Here is an 18,689-nt window from a genome sequence, read left to right as displayed (position 1 = left end):
AATGGATTATTAAGTGGAAGCACAGCTACACTAATCACTCCGATAACTAAATTCAGCACTTAATTCAGTTTTCTCTTCCAACCAAGAAGTGCTGAGACAAAATGTTAGATATGATCACATTTACACCAGAGATCTCAGATGACTTCACTTATTACCTCTCATAACACTTCCCCTGTTTTGGCAGGAGACTGCTGAAACTCACACGCTCATTCACATGATTTCCATGAAGAGTATTAGACTCCTTCAGTGTTTCTGATGCTGTGAGAAATGTGTGTTTTGCATCCTCGTTTCTTGCTCTATCCATCCCCATTAATCCTTGTTTCTCTCTGGTTTCTTTCGACATCTTTCTTCACTCAGTATTACTTCTGTCTGTCTATTTGTCTAAGACCAGAGGCAGTAGATGAGTCGAGGGGTAGATGGTGAAAGGGGGTGTACGGTACTCCTAGGGGAGTCTGTTGATGGCTATCAACAGACTGACTGTTATGACTATCTGTGATAAGAGTCTGGGAGAGGAGAGCCCCCGAAGTCTTCCAGCCCCCAAACCAGACAGGATATCTTTAAAAAAATACTCCAGCCTTACACAGAGTGAGCCCTCCAACAACCATTCAAGAGGAGGAGGGAAAAAGAGACGGATCAATTGTTCCCCTTTGACATGTTTGGAGGCGAAGGCAAACGATTTTACCTTTAGGGTAAACACAATTGACCTCAGGCTAACAGAAACATGCTAATTGATCTGTGAAAATTGCTCTCAAACGAATTTCCAAAATGTCACCAGAAGACCAAAAACGTGTCAAAAACAGAGGTAGAATCTGGACTGTGTTCATGTACATACTGTATTGTACCGTACTATGTGTTTTATTAAAATTACTTTTCACAGCAAACTCTGTCTTAAAGTGGCCAATAAACTAAACATCTTAAAACACGATGCTGAATTCCTTTTTAGGGAGGCGTGTATATGCCAGGACATTTCTGAGAGCACATGCATCTCTTTAGAGCTGAAGGTGGCCCTTTTTTCCTACAAGCCAGAGAGCTAAAGCTCAGCTGATGAATATGCATTAGCCAGAGCGTCTGGGGAGAAAAGAGGAAGGAGGAGGAAAACTGAGGGAAAACATGAGAGCTACGGGGCGAGTGTAGCTTTTGGAGGGGTGCCCTTTGCACCCCGAATGGCTAGCCATAATATGAACTTTAAAAAGGAAAATGTTCCGCCTGGCACACTGCCACATAGCGTGTGACTATGTGCTCTAATCGCCTGCATGCTCCTACAACTGTTAGGAAGAAAACAGGGTGAAAAGAGAAATGAAGGCTTTTGTGGAAACCACCAGGAGTTGTTCACACTGAAGCCAATAAGGGATTTCTCTAAAAGCTGGTCAATGAGGGATTCAACTATACTATTCTGTGTATAATATATGTTCAATATATGTACTAAATATATATGTTTTTCCCTGAAAAGAAATGATTTGATAACTATTAGTATCAATTGTAAATGTTATTTGTATTCTAAACTATTACTCTCCAGTATCTTCAAAGATAATCTTACTTTGCCTGTTCAACCTACTGATAGTGAAAATAATGAGAAAAAGTGTTACAATCTGCTTTTATTAAATCATAATCTCTGCTCCTATGATACTAGTTTTACTCTGTCTCCCTAAATGTTACCGTCACAGTCTAACAGATCAGTAGCAGTCATCTGTGTTGTTGATTACCATAAAGTTTGTTCTAGCTCTACAAGTAAACTTCAAATCATTTCATCAATTTATGTTGTCCATCATGCTAACATTCAATATAAAATATTTGCTTAAAATGCCCCAATTTTGTCAGGCCTTCTAAATACTTAGTTACCAGAAATTACAGTAAAAAAATAAATAATCCAAATTATTGCATGTCCTGCCTAAAATTGTATGAACTTGTACCCGTTTGCATCAGCTGGTGGTGTCGAGTTCAAGCACATCATGCCCTTTTCAAAATGGAGTTCCAATGATTACCATGTCAAAGTCTCTATTCCTTATTACACAAAAATGTAATATTAGACCATGTGAATGACCGGCCCCCGAAAAAGTCACTCTGAAGAGTCAAGGAGTCAGTGAAATGAAAAGCAGGCCGGTATATTTCATCTGTGATTAGGCACATGAGAAAGAGAGAACGGGAGACAGAGATCGGGAGTTTTTTTTTTTCTTTTTAATGAGCTTACTGAAGCAACTTCAATATCCTCTAATGTCATGTTGAAATGAAAATTAATAGTTCAATATGCCGCCACCGCATTGGGCCATGCTTCTTCCATTTCCATATCGGGTGGCGTGACCAAATGAGCGCGCTCGCTCGGACCGACGCCCAGAAAAGCTGATACCTCCACTAATCAGGCAGATTTTTCCATCTGACATTGCTGTGCTGCTGGAATTCTGGACGAGTGTGATTTGTGTGTGTGTGTGTGTGTGTGTGTGTGTGTGTGTGTGTGTGTGTGTGTGTGAAGAAAAAAAAAGATGAGGTTCAATCACACAGAGGATGCAAATTGCATGGGCATCTTTGCTGATGATGAAATCACCTGCGGATAAAGAGTGATGGCTGGAAATGTGAATGAATGAAGAGCGGCTCGATCATTCACTTACCCTCTTCAGTGTTGCATCATTGTTTCGATCACTCTTTTCATCTCATATCTCATTGTACATTTGTTTGAGCCAAAAGTAGGCAAAATGTGACAGACAGTGAAATGAAAAGAGAAAAAAATAACTGTTAACAACCCCAAACAAAGTACCCCGTAAGAAGCCCTGCTGGTTCCTACCTCCCATCCAAAGGAGCCATCTTTGCCTGTGGCCTCGTGATGCAGTGGGCTGTGCAGGCCAAACCTCTCGCCAGCACCGATGTAGGTCTTGGCCCAGACACCCAGGCCAGCACCGGGCACAGAGGACTCACGCAGCTCCAGTTCGCTGGGAATGGGAATGTCATCAGGAATGTAGACGGGTGCCTCGTAGGGCGAGCCCTCCTTGGGTGTGGTGAAGTCCTGGTCATTGCTGCTGCTGTTGCTGTTGTTGTGAAGGTGGTGGTGGTGGTGGGTGGCGTAGATGTGGGGGTGCAGCAGGTGGTGGTGGTTGTTGTTGTTTGGATGGGAAGGGGTCGGTGAGGGCAGGGGGGACATGTTGATGACACCGTCGTCTGTGTCGTCTTCTGGGCTGTCGGCACCGCCTCCGCTCGCTAAACCCGGGAGGTCGGCCTCTGTGTCGTACATGCTGTCCACTGGTTCACTGTCATCTATGAGAGGAAACACAGATACGGAGGCGGTTGTTATTAGGCAGGCAGAGGTGGTGTAACACAGCATACCATTTCTTCGAAGATTTTACCGTCAGCATGTTAGAAAAGAAAAAAAGGCTCTGTTTTACCCAGCCAAATATATACTATGAAATACAAAGAGTAAGACACATCTCCATTCTAGGCTCAGTGAGACTTCAGGGGTCCTCAAAAAAGAATATACATGCATCTGATGGCCTTCAGCTACAAGATGCTGAGTTCATAGATTTTCCAGAGACTACAAGAGAAGAGCCAAACTGACAAACAGAAGACGCTTTAGGTTTGCCAAGTCGTTGATGGGAAAAGTTCTCAATTCCATCACAGTCCCGGTTTTCTGCCAGGACTCATCTTACAAATAATTGCTGTGTCTATCACTGACCTGGTTAGCCTCGTCACCTTGCATTACTGTCCCATTCAGAGGTCGACAATATGATTGTCCATTCCAACATGCACGGAAATGATGTAAAGCACTACAAGTGTGTGTGTGTGTGTTTAGGTGTGTATCCATGTGCACTTGGCTTAAAGTTTCATCCCATTTCTCTAAATGTGCTATTGAGCATTTTTTGGTAGACAGTGATGGTTTGTGTAATGTGCATGTGCAGATACATCTCAGTGAGCAGCTTTGCTGTGTGGGGAGTGTGGGATTTCTATCAGCACATTATTTATCATGTGCCTCTTTGTACATCAGTGCTGAAATGGTACCAACAAAGTATAGAAGAACACTCAGTCCTAGTCAGTGCGTACTTGTTTGTGTGTGTGTGTGTGTGTGTGTGTGTGTGTGTGTGTTAGCCTCAGCACGTCTATGTGTGTATCCTTCTTTTCCTCTCTGGACTGATCCTGGTGTCTTTAGTCAAAGCACCACTACAGTTTTACTATCTAAACACAGGGACTGGCAATCAGCAGGCTAACTAGGCCCAAAATTACAGGAGGGGTGGTTCCAATCAAGCTTTCTCTCTCTGTTAGCCTCCACCCAGCCTGCTGCAAAGCCTGCCACCGCTTCCCAGATTTCAGCTGGAGCTGCAACATGACATTTCAAAAATGCGCTTGTTAGCACATGAACGTTTATGAGGTCACAAGGAACGTTGTGGGTTGCATTTTAATAACATAGAAGTGCATCACAAATAAGTTGAACAAAAACCACAATTAATTTGGTTTATTTCTGCTTGGGATGCATTAATAAAGTGAGGTGGAAGCACTGAGGCTTGTAAATTGTAGGAAGACTGAACGAGCGGATCAAGAAACCAAAGTAGAACATTTCACGAGTGAAATTGAACATGAGCACATTCGTTGTACAGGGCATCAGTTTTTTTTGTTCTGATAAATATTTGGGTTTCTGCCCAGTGACAGATGTGGACTGTGAAAGCTGTTAAATTAACTGACATGTACGTTTTAAATGTGAAATGTGAAACTGTGAAAGCATGCGACAAGGGCTTTTCAGTGCCTGGCAAACCTGCAGCATGTCCATGCAGATCCGGGAAACCTATCATATAAAGCTGCTGCAGTAAAATCCAGCCTTTTATGACCGATTCTGCGTCATCCAGTGATTTTGGACTGGAAAAGAACCCATTTTTTAATGATCACTGCTTCAGAACAGGCGTGCAATTAAGCATTGGAACAAGTGAGCCAGCAGTAGCTTCCACTTTTCACAGATCAATTAAAGTTTTATAACTCAGCCCTATCTGCTGCTCCCTCCGCACAATCAAAAGTGTTTTCAGGCTGTTAAACGCTCTTTTTTTTGACTCACTTTCCCTCTTCACTCCCCCACTTTCACACTTGACCCATTGAGAGCAACTTTGACAAGCAGAAAGACAGCCTCGGAAAATCTATTAAATACTATTTGGCTTTAAGAGCCTGTGCACAAAAAAATGCACAAATTGCTGCGTCAAATAATTGAGAGAGAGAGAGAAAAAAAACCCTCTTCATTTTAATGAACAAAACATCTTTTGTGAGACACATGAAGCAGTGTGGCCAACACAGTGTGATATTAAACAAGTTCAACTCTCAGTTGTAACTTAGCTAATTCATAAAAAAAAATTGCCTGAAGAAACAACTGGGACATTTTCAGATTACTCGCCGCAAGAGACAAGCTCTCTCTCACCTCCCCTCTTTAAGACAAGTTGACAATGTTCGAGCAGTGGCCAAAAAAGTTGCAGATGAGAAAAGTAAGTGGGGAAAATAATGAAAGGGGTGAGGAAGAAGACAAGGAGAAGGAGGAGGAGGAGGCGAAGAGTCTTAAAAACTGACGACTGAGCTGCTTTTAAACAGCTCTATGTTAGCTCTGGGTCTCGCAAGACACGGAAAGAGATGTTAGGTTCGTCTCCCCGAGGGCTTCTTAAAAAACACCCGGGCCAGATAGTGCCTTCCTCTCCCTGGCTCCTTATGTTGTTCTTTCTCGCTCTGGTCTTCTCGCCATCTCTTTCTCTTTTACGGGGAGCTATTTATCCTGATTACATCAGGGGTCAATCATTAATTCGCACCTTGGGGGTCCCGGTGCTGGCTGCGGCTACAATGGGCTGCTTGTTCAGCGGCTGTTATTCCAGTGGAAAACTACGCCGCTCTGCCTGAGAGCAGGGCCCAGGCCACATGAAGGTATCCCATTTATTTGATAAATTGTAAATGCGTGCCATAAACGGAGCTCTTTGCTTTGTAGCGGCTTGCAATAACAAAGATTTGAGGGCACGTATGAACACAGATGCAGGCGATCGCACAAACACACATCTCTTTGCAACTGCGGGAGCTGTTACGGAACTCCAAACACATGTGCAAGAGATGGTGTTGTCGGTAATACAGATGATATCTCATAATGACTGCATGTCCCATTGCAATTACAAGATATGACATATAGATATGGCATTTATAGACCCTAACTTCTAAAATACACATTTAACAATGTCAAATATTTCACAAGGCAACCACATAAACATAGCCATTAAAAAAAAATCTTACTGTGATAATTTTAAGAGAAAAAATGAAGAAAAAAAAAACATGAAATGCTGATAACATTGTAATCAACGTTGCCATGGCAAAATAACTTGACACGGTTCTGAAAATCAGTGGTTTAATCGGAGGGCCTTACAACAGGCAAATTGTTCTGTGGTTGTGTTTAATCAGAGCACTCTAGACTTAAATGCAGAAAGATAGAGATCTGGAGTCATTTTCTGCCGTCTGCCTGGACGCACACAAACACATGTGCCTTGTGGCACTTAGTCTGAGCCATGTTGTCGACGTAGTCGGGGTAGAAAGAAACAACAGTGACTGCATGCAGGAATTAGTGGAGAGAACCTCTAAATACTGTATAAAATAAGGATCAAATCATTTATTGAAGAATAAGCAATCATGCCTTTATTGAGAAAAATTTAAAATCTTTCTAAACTTTCGTCAAAGATGCGTTTTCACTTGTATACAGGGATGCAGAGAGTGTAAAAGCACTGCACACCACGGGCTACAATGACAGCCAACAATAGCTTGAGCACTCAGAGCCAGGTGTAGGCTTTGCTAGAGAGCAAGCAACACAGTGGAGCCACGGCCGTGGCTATGATAACAAGAAGAGAGGGCTGGAAATAGGACGTGTGTGCCAATGATGGCCATCATAAAGCACACACGTCCTATTTCTCTCACTGCCTTCCCCCTCCAACGCACACAGAGACTGTATCTTTGTCTGGCCGTAAATTGATCTGGTTCAATTCAAAAGGAAAGCCAGCCACTGATGAAAAGACAGTATCCAGGGAAAAGACAAAACTATGCAAAATTCTGCACTGGCTCCAAATATGGGGAGGAAAGATTGTCTGGCGAAAGAAAAAAAAAAAAAAAAGGCAGAGAGAGAATGTGTGGACCATGACAGATATGAAAAATGGGTAGCTGGTTGAGCAATAAATGACCAAACATTTTGATGTGGGAGCTCTGTGCACACATGTGCACATATGTGTGTATAAGTATGTGAAGGGGGGGGGGGATTCAAACCCAACGCCTAATCTGCTGTTTGTGCCGCTATATTGCGTCAATATGGTACCACTTAGCTTATTATTGGGCTACAGAGTGATATTGGTACCTGTTCCTCTGTATTAAGCAGGCCTTTGATGATTCCTCCACACACACACAAAAAAGGCCCAAAACACCCTCTGCTTTAAAACAGGAGGGGCGGAGAAGAGAGGCAGCTGTAAAAATCAAACGAGTGCAAAATCACAAGGTAGAGTGAGTGAGAGCGAGAGGTGAAAAACTGTACAATGGTGTATTTTTCCACGGTGGCACGGGGGTATACTATATTCAAAATGACGTATTGAATGGAAGCATGTGACGAGGGAGCCAAAGGAGAGCGTTAAGGCGAGAAGGTGTGCGCAATTGTGCGCGATTGTGCGCGTGGTAGGAAATAATGAGTGAGCACCGGGGGCACGGTCAGCTACAATACCGGCAAGCGACTCCGAGCAAGAACGCCACACTTCCCCTCGTAAAAGCACCAGGGAACATTTCCAGGCAACACTTAAAACTACAACATGGCTTCTTCAGAGTGGGTAAAGAGGGATTACAGAGGCAGAGAGAGAATTTTAAAAGAACATAGAAAGAAAGAAAGAAATGAAAGGGAGGTGTTTTTAAAAAGATTTCCTCACATGGTTGCACGTGTTCTGCTGCTCTGCGTAATAATTACATTAAAACAACAGTTTTAACAGCAGTTATTGCTACATTAGAGTTTAAGCTATTGTGAGTCACAGCTTATACTGCTTTTGTCCTTATGTGTAGTAAAACTGTTTATTATTTTAAGTGCTAACATGACCAAAAATTACATGAAAACAAGACTGAAATAGTGTTTTCATATATGCACAACGGTTGAAATCCACACATACTGTAGCATGCATACTTTGTTGTTTGCCAACTTGCAGGGTATAGTGTTCAGTGTGTGTGTGTGTGTGTGTGTGTGTGTGTGTGTGTGTGTGTGTGTGTGTGCGCCCCTACATGGGTGCTCTTCCCTTACTGTCTTTGACTGGTATGGCTATCAGTCTAAACAATCTGCAAGGGGGAGCTGTCCATAGCCTGGCTCTATGCTTCAGTTAGTTTCTCCTTTACTTCCTTTCTCTTGTAGAATTTAAACAGTAAAATGAACCAAACTATCATCACAATGCTTGTGAACATTTTAACCATTTAAAAAGAAAACTGACAAAAAGACTGAATTTGGTCACTGCAGCTCAATAAGGAACCGACTCGGGTATTTGTGTGTTTTTAAACGCGAGTGTGTGTAGTGCCGATACAACGGGGCTGATGTATTGATGTGGTATTTGTGCTGAGCAGCCTAAAGGCATTCCGTCCTCCAATAGCATGTGTGTGTGTGTGTGTGTGTATGTTTATGTGTGTGTGTTTGTGTGTACACTGAAATCAAGCCTCCAGGCAAAGAGAAGACAGCAGGCAACCTCTTGCAGCTGAGAGCAGGTCTGTGTGTGTGTGTGTGTGTGTGTGTGTGTGTGTGTGTGTGTGTGTCTGTGTGTGTGTGTGTATGCGGTGGCCCTGTGGTCCCAGGGGGCCACGGGGCCCAGGCTGCTGCAGACATTTATTAACAGGGCAGATTAATAGCACTAGAAGAAAACATGTGCACAAACATGATAAATATTAATAATAATCAATATCGAGTTACATTTGCCAAATTGAGTTGCAAACATCCCCCAGGGGAGGGTCAAGAGAGGGGGGAGAGGGGCAGAAACCGGGAGGATGGAGAGAGAAAGGAGCTGGATATAACAGAAAGAAGAGAGGGACAAAAAGAACGGACCGGCAGGTGACATGAGAACAGAGAACAGGAGGAATCCCATGAAAATAAGACGAGAAGAGAGGGAAATAAGAAGAAACGTGATGATGAAGACCAAAACCTCCCTTACTGTCACGACCTACCGCAACTATTTAAATGAGGATATATTTTACTGTGTCCAGGAAGAAATAAACAACAACATTTACCAGGGATAAAGGCATCACTGCGTAAGATGACATAGCAGCTATTGAGAGCAAATGTTGTATATATTTTGTAAATATATTTTCTGGAAGGCTCGCGAACATGGGAAACATTTGTGGGACAGTGGGAACGGACCAGTGACAGCAGCAGCCCGTGAAAACACATCTTCTCCAACCATGTAAAATGATTCATAAATCAATTTTATAGTGTCTGTCCTATTTCACTACGGTGTAGCCTTTTGATATGGAAACTCAAGATTCATATACACATCTGTCATAGGAAGGAGCAGCGAGGACTATGTGTCAATATCTGGAGAAGTGATGGAAATCAATACAAATCCTTTGATCACAATTTAGTTTTAAGACAACCTTAGGTGAAGTCAAATGTGGGGTGTATAAATACGGTAAAACTAATTGGTAAAGAAAAGTTGCCCTTACAAACATTAATGCTCTATAATAAGAACTGATGCAGTCCCAGATAATGGGACCGAAGTCTATTTAGGAACAAACTATGTGCACCGCTCCTCGCTGTCTCTTTCTTTTTCTCTCTTCATCTGTGTGTGTGTGTGTGTGTGTGTGTGTGTGTGTGTGTGTGTGTGTGTGTGTGTGTGCGTGTGTGTGTGTCCCTACACCCACTTCTGGTGCAGCTTCATTTAGCAAGCCACTCGGGAGGCCAGACAGCGAGCTAGGGGAGCACCAAGGCAGACAGCGTGCAGAACAAACCCATCCATTCTTATTAACCAGGGAGGAGAAAGGTTAGCTTGTGTGACTTTTCGTGTGCAGGCCAGTGTGCATATGTGTAATGGGGACATCTTTTGTTTTAGTCTTTGGTCTTAAATGTGGAGTAACATTTTGGGAATTTTGATTCAATAAAATACATGACATCCAGCTGAGTTTCGTACTGTATATCTTGTCCAGTTTTAAAACAATTACAAATAAATATCTCTGTTGTTGCATATCTAATGTGTGCTATATCAAAAAATGAGGCAATGTGAAGCAGAGAGAATGCTTGGTGTAGGTACAAACCAGCTTCATACTTTTTAGTATTTCATTTAACTGGAAAATAAACCACACATTCTGACAATTCAGGATCTTGTAACAACTACAAACATATCCCAGCAATATTTGCGGGGTCCAACAATTTTATTACATTTTCTGCATTTTTTCCACGAAAGACAATTTTACCAATTTTAAGATTCACTTTTACGAGCCAGACTATTGACTATTGAGTCAAAGCTTTCTAAAACTCCATTAAACTCTCACAGGAACAAACAAAGTCCTTTCAAAAGCCAATCAATTGATCTCAAAATAACCCAAATTAGAATCAATTTCAGTGTAATATTTTCAGAAAAATCACAAATTGGAAATTATAAAAAAAAGTTTGACATTCTGGAAGACCTGATTAACTATTTAATTGAACAGAGTACCCTATGTTGATTTCCTATCGAGCTTTAGTTATGCAAAATCCTGTTCACTGCCCATGTGTGTTATGTGCCAAAACCTCACCTGAGTGGCACGTGACTGCATGTGTGGTTGCACACGTGGGTGTGTGTGCTACATCCTGGCCTTTTCTGGTTACTATACAGTAGCTGTAAGGTTGTAGTGCGGAGGTGTTGGGAGGGGGTGATGATATTCACCTCTGCCACTGGAAGCCCCTTCACCCATACATCAGTCTATTACTCTCCAGCCTCGCTCCGCTCCGCTCCTCTCTTCTTCTCGCCCACTCCCTCCAGTCATTAGCCAGTGAATTAACGACAATCTAGCGTGCTATTAATCACCCTGACAAAGGTGTTAGCATTGCCTGGCTAGGCCGACACGAGACTGTGTAGGAGGAGGAGGAAAAGGGTGAGAGAGAAGGAGAGCGAGGTGGGTCATGGGAGACTAGAGAGTCTGTGTGGTGCGAGAAGAGAAGTGAGAAAGGATGGAAAGGTAGGGGATGAGGAGATGAGATAAAGAGAAGGGAATACTGCAGAGGAGAGGATGTGAGCATGCACAAGGAAAGACAGGGAAAAGTGCTTGATTTGGGATTTCTGTACTATAATGTAACAGTTAAATATAGTTAGAGAAAGCAAAGTGTACTCAAGGTGAACAGAAATAATAAAGTGGACCAGCAGTGGTTTTTGTGGAGTTCAATGGGCAGAGCTGCTGCAATTAGAAGTTCCATGCCCAAAATAATACAACCTATTTTTGAGCATACCATTCAGCACACAATTACATTTGTTAGTTCAGTGTAAAAACTTGAGTTGAATTACTTCCAGTTAAATAGTACAAATGTGGTTTTGTGTTTTAAATGTTAGATTATTGGCCTTTTCCTAAAGAAGGATGTAGTATACTCTTATCATCTGGCATACACAAAGTATTGAGGCCTAAAATAACAAATAAAATGTGCAGAGAGGAAGAACAGAACTCATGGGATCTACACAAAAGAATTGTAGTGCTACTCCACAACTATCAGAGACAGAACAACAAACAAATATGTTCGCCGTCGACCGAAACTCTTATAACTGCTGAGAGCATGACTTTGCCTTCCATAAGCCTATCTCTGACTCCCCCCACCTCTCGCTCAGTCTCCCTCCCTCCCTCCCTTCCAGAGTCAGACCACCTGCTTGGAGGCCTGAGCCGTGGACGTCAGGTGGGTCGCGGCCGTCACACGGTCCCATGTCATCAGGCTGTCACAGTGAATGGAGCTGACATGGGAGATATGCTAATCCACTTAGCTTCAAACTCAGCCAGGAGGCCGGTACGCAGCCCTGTCTCGGCCACGCAACGAGCAGAACACACACCAGAACACACACACACACATCTGAGGCAGACAGATTAAGCCATGTAACACTGAACTAACATTATATATTATCTATATTAGATTAGATTTGATTAAATGAAGTTTAAATGATCTCTGTGGGGATATTAACGTAGTGCTCAATAGGATATATATTATATGAGAACAATAGGCTGTACAAGGGGTGGACACATTAACAAAAACACCTGTAAATAATATAAGGCAAGTCAACACAAAAGCGCTACAGCAAACACTGGCTTTGTGAAAATATGAATGTTCAGGTTGTTAAGATTATATCAGAGGGAAGTTGATTCTGCTCTGTGGTAATGTTGATGCCGTCTTTGAAGCAATCAAATAATGCTGAAATGATTCGACAAATAACGGAACATTTCAGAGACTTTTTAAAAATAATCAGCTAATTGCTTAAATCAGTCATCAAGCAAACATTTGACATATTCTCTGGTTAAAGCTTTCTAGATGTGAGGATGCTTTTCTCACTATTGGACTATCGTTGAAACAAAAACAATTTAAAAGGATAAACTCCTTTTAGTACATTTCATAGACTAAACATTTCATCTGAAATGGTTCATTGTCAATTTCTCATAATTGCAACTCTTAATTACCACCCAGTGAACTGGGAATAAATGTAATGTGTGAGTCCAATGACAGTATTTAGAGAATCAATTAATTTATCAAGCAACAACGCAAATACTTTATTACAGCTTCTCAAACGCAACGATGGGCCTTTTTCACACACAAAAAGAAATTGATATCCGAAAAAAACAGAGTAATTGAAAATTACAAATGTATTACGATTATTAAAAACAACTGTTCATTGCACCCTTCAATCACCAGCACAAACTCTCTCTGACTCAGTCTCAACAAATGCAGTACTATCGTACCTAAGGCAGTTATTTTTCCAAAGTTACTGCATCAAATAGAACAGTAATTGCAGGTGTTATTATGCTCACTCCATGTAAATGAGAACCCAACCAAGTATGGGTCCTTTAAACATGTCAACTGACAGCTCTGACATTTTCGGCATAAAAGTGGAAAAAAAAAAAGTTGATTAAAACATGAACGAGATGAGTTAAAAAGCAGAAGGTGGAGAACTACAGCAATTCAACTCTGCACCGAAGTGATCAAAGTCAGCCAGCGAGCAGCAAGGTGTCACAGTTCAAAACTATTGCGCCACTCAGCCAGATGATATCTCAAACCAATCCATCGTATTTCCCGACCATGACTTCCCCTATTAGGAGCGGTGGCGGTGCTATTGCTAATCTGTTCACTATCCCACAGAAACAGGAAGGAAGAGAGGGAAACAGATGGGAAGGCCGGAGAATGGCGAGCAAGGGACACAATGCTTACTGCTCCCTTCCTCCTCCTCCTCCTCCTCATCCCCTCTCCCTCCGTCTCCTCGACTCTGCTTGCTCTCCAGCCGTCCGCAGAGCGAGAGAGAGCGGAGGCTCACAATCAGTCTGACAATGCTGTATACAAGTGGTGGTGAACAATGGAGGCCAACCACAAAGAATTCTGGGAACATGGGCACAGCCTTCTTCTCCTTCGGGTGGCTCCTGCATGCCGGACCCATCGATACACATCGGCCTGCTGAGACTGAGCGGTGCCAGAGAGAGAGCGAGAGAGAGAGAGAGAGAGAGAGAGAGAGAGAGAGAGAGAGAGAGAGAGACAGATATGAAGCAGCTATATGAGAGCTGCATAATAAATGTTTGTGGGTGAAAAGAACAATAATCACACACACACACACAGGCTCAGTGTCAAATCTTCCCATAATTAGGTCACTTAATTTACAAACAACACGTTGAGTGGGCGGTTGGTTGGACTAGCTGCAAAGCCTGCAACAATAAGTGAAAAATGATTTCTTACTGGATAAAAGGTGTTGAAACATGAAAAAGAGAGTAAAAGAAAGAAAGAAAGATGATGGGATTTGGAAGAGTGAATGACTTAGACAGACAAACAGAGAGAGAGAGAGAGAGAGAGAGAGAGAGAGAGAGAGAGAGGCAATTTCGTCCCTCTCCTCTTTAAGTGTGCAGGGTGTGGGGTGAACGCGGTCCATTTGGAAATAATTGGCTGGTAATTAGGCGGGGGTCGACAGGTCGATTTGGGAACAAATGGCTGTCTTTAGCTCAGGTGGCCCTCCACATGAGATAATGGGACCTTTCCTTCCCCCCCACCCCCCCTCTCCTCTCCTCTCCTCTCCTCGACTTCCATATCTGCTGGTGTATGTGGGAAAAACATTCCCTGAGTTTACATGTAGACGCACATAATCACCCCAAAACACAACGATTTCACCTGTTAAAAGTGTTTTTTTCTTGTTTGGTAATTTTGGCATATTTTGACATGATGCACAAAATGTTTCTAAAGGTGCAAGACAGCATTTTAAACATTATACTGTGCATACATATGAGAATAGTGAAACCACTTTGTAAACGACTGCTGTCCTCTATCCCACTCCAGTAATATGTTGAGACTTACAGTACAAGCCCCCCACAAAGTTAGGTACATAGTTCTTGAGGGCAAAAAGTGTGAATGCACACATTCAAATATATTCAGACATGAAAGAAAATACAGAAATACAATAGATCCAGCACGTAAACAGTGTGTGTGTGTGTGTGTGTGTGTGTGTGTGTGTGTATGTTGGCTAGTGCAAGCCCCCCCGAGTAGGGGCTCTCTTTCTTTCTGTTTCTCTCTGTGTCTCTCTCTCCCTCTCCTGTCCTCCTATTCAGCAGCGCCGGGGTCTTGTTTGGCTTCCTGCTGTTTGTGTCCAGACAGGGCCTTGATTTGAATACTGATTCCCCATTGATAGGCCCGCACTTCCGATCTAATTAACTTGTTTTGTCTTTGGCTAAATGGAAACGTCCGAGGGAGGGTGAGAGAAAGAAGGAGAGAGAAAAGAGGAGCGACACCAAACAATGTCACTGATCTTTGCAGGAGACGCACCGTAAATAACAACAAGTAAATACAAACAGGACGGAGGTTAAGGAAGGACATGCTCTCCACTCATTGTGTGCACATCAAAAGGAATCGCTACTGCTTAAAGGATACACATTTATCTCGAAAAACAAAGGGGATATGATTTGAATTCAAAGCATCACTGAAAGTAAGCACGCAGAATAAAGGCAGGGGGGGGGGGGGGGGGGGGGGGGGGGTTTGCAGTCAGAATGTTGGTGCACATTCACTGAGCGGTGACTGGAGCGATAGGAACAGACTGCTTACTACGGAGCGCTTCCAAAATGTGATTAAAAATAGTAATTGTCAACAGCCTCTTGAGGTGTTAAGGCTGAGTTGCAACTGTGTGGCCATTTCTGACACATTTCCCCGTACGGTTGGCAAAGAGTTCAGGGAGGGTTTACTTTTATGACCAACTTACTCCACACAGATGTTTGCTGACTTAATGTCACCACACATCAAATCAGGATCTCTTTTTGATTTGATGTCCAGTCAAATACATTACATGCACGAGAGACTTACTACTTGAGTTTAATTTATGTCCAACTTTCAAGTTTATAGTAATTTGATGCTATCATTTAAAGTCTATATCACACATAATACCGCTACATCGTGAACTGCAGATGAGAACGAGCAAAACGAGTGTGCATGTAGTTTCCCGGCTGTGTATTGTCCTCTGGTCCCCTGTGTGCGTCCGTTTGTGTTTAGCGTATGTGCGGCCCTTGCCGCTATTTAGCCTCAACTCCGTCATAGAGGGAAACGTCAGCAAACAGGGCGCCAGAGGACAACAAGACACACAGTGAGGAGGAGAGGGGAGGCAGACAGTGACATCAGTGTCCACTGAGAGAAAGATGACAACAACGAGAGCGGCTATTGACAAGAAAAGGCGGGAGGGCGGGGGGGGGGGTTAGATAATGGCTTATGACCCAAAATAAACTGCATAAACAAAAGAAGGAGAGGCTGAGATGGGCTAAAGGAAGAGGAGAGGGGGGGGAGACGGAGGGAGGATCAAAAGGGGATGTCCGCCGCTGATACCGCACCTCAGATAATGTGTGGCGCAATTAGCGCGCTGTGACGATTTCCATTAGGGCTAATCAAATATTTATACTGCCCTCTGAGCATGTCACAATGCTGCCCTGGCCCTTCATATCAATGTGACAAATGCCTAATGAAAGAGCGGGTGGATAGACAGTGAGAGGAGGTTGAGAGACAGACAGATAGAAAGGGAGAGAGAGTGAGAGAGAGAGAGAGAGAGAGAGAAGGAGAGAAAGAAGGGAGGTGGAGAGGTGTTTGAAGCAGAGTTTGCTCTGTCTCCCTTTTCCACATTTGGTTTGCAAATGGTTAGCCCTCTGTCATCAATTACAAGGCTGGTCTGGTGGCAGTGAGTGGCTATGTGTGTCGTGTTTGTGTGTGTGTGTGTGTGATGAAACAAGGACGAGGCAGTGCTGATGCTACCTCACCTAGAGCCATTAATCAAACTGGGCCGGGTGCAGAACCAGTCCAAATTGGGCTCATCAGTCTGGGCATTAAGCAGGCATCAAGGTACAAGGACGGGGAGGCGGGGTGGGGGAGGGAGAAGGATGGGGGATGAAATATTTTTAAATCTACACTATTTTACTTGTCTACTCCTCTGTAATGGTGTCATTCCTCTCAAAGGAATAATGCCCCTCAATGTTAATGATGATCTCTTAGATCTTAGGATTTTTGAGTCTTGACTGAAGGAGCGTAATTGACTAACTTCACGCCTAGACACATTCTAAACAATAGGCGTCTGTGTACCACACTGTGGCAGAGGTCCTGCTGTTGTGTTCAAAAGAGGGAAAAGTGGGATAACAAGTTCATTACATTGAATGAATGAATGTTCAACCTCTGGATTAGTCATGTTTAAAATTATCTGTGACGATCCTACTCTGTGGTATTATTCTACGGCCACGCTCCAACCAACTGCAGACAATTTATCTTAACATTTATACAGGCCACTTTTCCTGTATTTCAAAATATTACACAAACCTTAATTTAGTTTTCACACTGAGTGATTTTCTTTGTGTTATTTTAAAGGTGGCCATACATTTTCTGCTTTCCGAGAGTGGAGAAAAAAAGAGACACATTAACTATTGGCGGTCAGTGACACAATCAACGGAGGGTTAGGGGTAACAAGATGGGCGGGCCTCTGGAGGTGAGAGGTCAAGTCCTGGCCTGACAGACAGATGGAGGAGAGTGGTCAGGACTTGAAAGATGAGAAAGGAATGAAGGATGGATCTGGTTTGGTGCTGTGACAGTCTGGGATATGGATGACCCTGCACACCAATGTGACAGAGAAAGGTTCTCGCGTTAACAAGGAATATATCTTTTTTTTTTCTTTCTTTTTTTTTTGTGGTGTTTTAGAGGGCTGTGAAAAGAGGAAAAAAGGAGGAAAACAGCCAAATGAAATACTACATGTGCGGTGTTTTTCTTCCTCAACAGATAGCATAGAAAAACACTCCTGCAGAACAGAGACCGATAGTATATTGATGGTATATTTAAACACCAAATATACGGCACAGTTAACAATTGGCCAAAACACAGGTTACAATGCATGAACTATAAACGTATGTGGTAAAATAGATGGGGGAACACCTGCTTTTTGAAATGCCAAATAGTTCAGTGTGTTCTATAAAAAACAAAGATGAAGATTAAATAGTTAAGAATTAGGCTTTTGTTGCAACAACAACTGTACAAACAGGAAATTGATTCTCACAAATATCCTAAAATGACAAACAGAGGCGCAAATATTTTGTCATGAGCTGTAAAACGATCATTAAAGAGAAATTCAACGTAGAAAAATTGTATTTTTGTCATAATGAAAACATATATTTAAGGTTTTTACATCAAATAAATTGTGCTGAGACATACAAAAAACCTGCTCTGCAACTCTCTAAACAAAATGTCTTCGGCATGAGGCAACCGGGCGAGTAAAGCCTGGTAAGCACTGAGATAGACCTCTCCTTCTAACCTACATAACTCAGGATAACAGAAAACGTCAGGATAAGATGCTTCAGCCGGCTAATCTACGGCGCAAGCGATAACATTCAGTGTGTGAAACCATGACAGATGGGTATTGATCTTAGTTGTTGAAGGAGGGTAAAATAGATAACTAGACCACTTTATTGATATTGATCGAAGAGTCAAGGGGGGGAAATTACTTCCCTAACCCTAAAAAAACAACAACTTTGTTGAATTATTGTGCAACGAATGTGGATTAGATTCAGCAGGAAGAAAATAAAAGATTAATGCTTTATGTAAGAGGCAGTTGTAGATGTTTGCATTTGGCTAAAGGAGACGACTGCTCGTAAGTTGTGCGTGAATGAAAGGAACTTCACATCCACACACCAACAGAGCAAATAGCTGGTGTTATCCAAAGTTGAACACATTCAAACGTAAGATGGTCGCTCCTCTCGGCATACACCGCTTTGAGACAAAAACGACACCACGACGACACAACCTCAAATTCAAACGGCACATGCACCGACCCCCTAATCTCACACAGCGCCCTACTTCTAACAAACATCTCAGACACTCACACGTGTGGTCATAACTCACCAAAAGCTGAAATATTATCGTGCGCGTCTTTTTGCTTCTCGCTACAGCGTAGTCGATCTAAAAGTTCCCCGCTACCATAAACTCTAGTTACCAATTAACCTTGTGTGTGTGTGTGTGTGTGTGTGTGTGTGTGTGTGTGTGTGTGTGTGTGTGTGTG

The 18,689-nt window shown here is 42.7% G+C and overlaps 1 protein-coding gene across 1 annotated transcript in view; it reads right to left on the bottom strand.

Moving 5' to 3' along the window:
* prdm16 (PR domain containing 16) overlaps positions 1-18,689 on the bottom strand; it is a gene marked incomplete at its 5' end in the record, with an annotated part of 170,884 nt that overhangs the window by 111,548 nt on the left and 40,647 nt on the right. The window contains one exon of the mRNA XM_079181086.1: positions 2,777-3,243. Within this exon, the coding sequence (XP_079037212.1) occupies positions 2,777-3,243 (467 nt within the window). The remainder of the gene's footprint in view (positions 1-2,776; positions 3,244-18,689) is intronic.

This window comes from Pholis gunnellus, assembly GCF_910591455.1.
Source record: "Pholis gunnellus genome assembly, chromosome: 2".
Taxonomy (NCBI): domain Eukaryota; kingdom Metazoa; phylum Chordata; class Actinopteri; order Perciformes; family Pholidae; genus Pholis; species Pholis gunnellus.
This window is presented reverse-complemented; position numbering and strand designations above follow the sequence as displayed.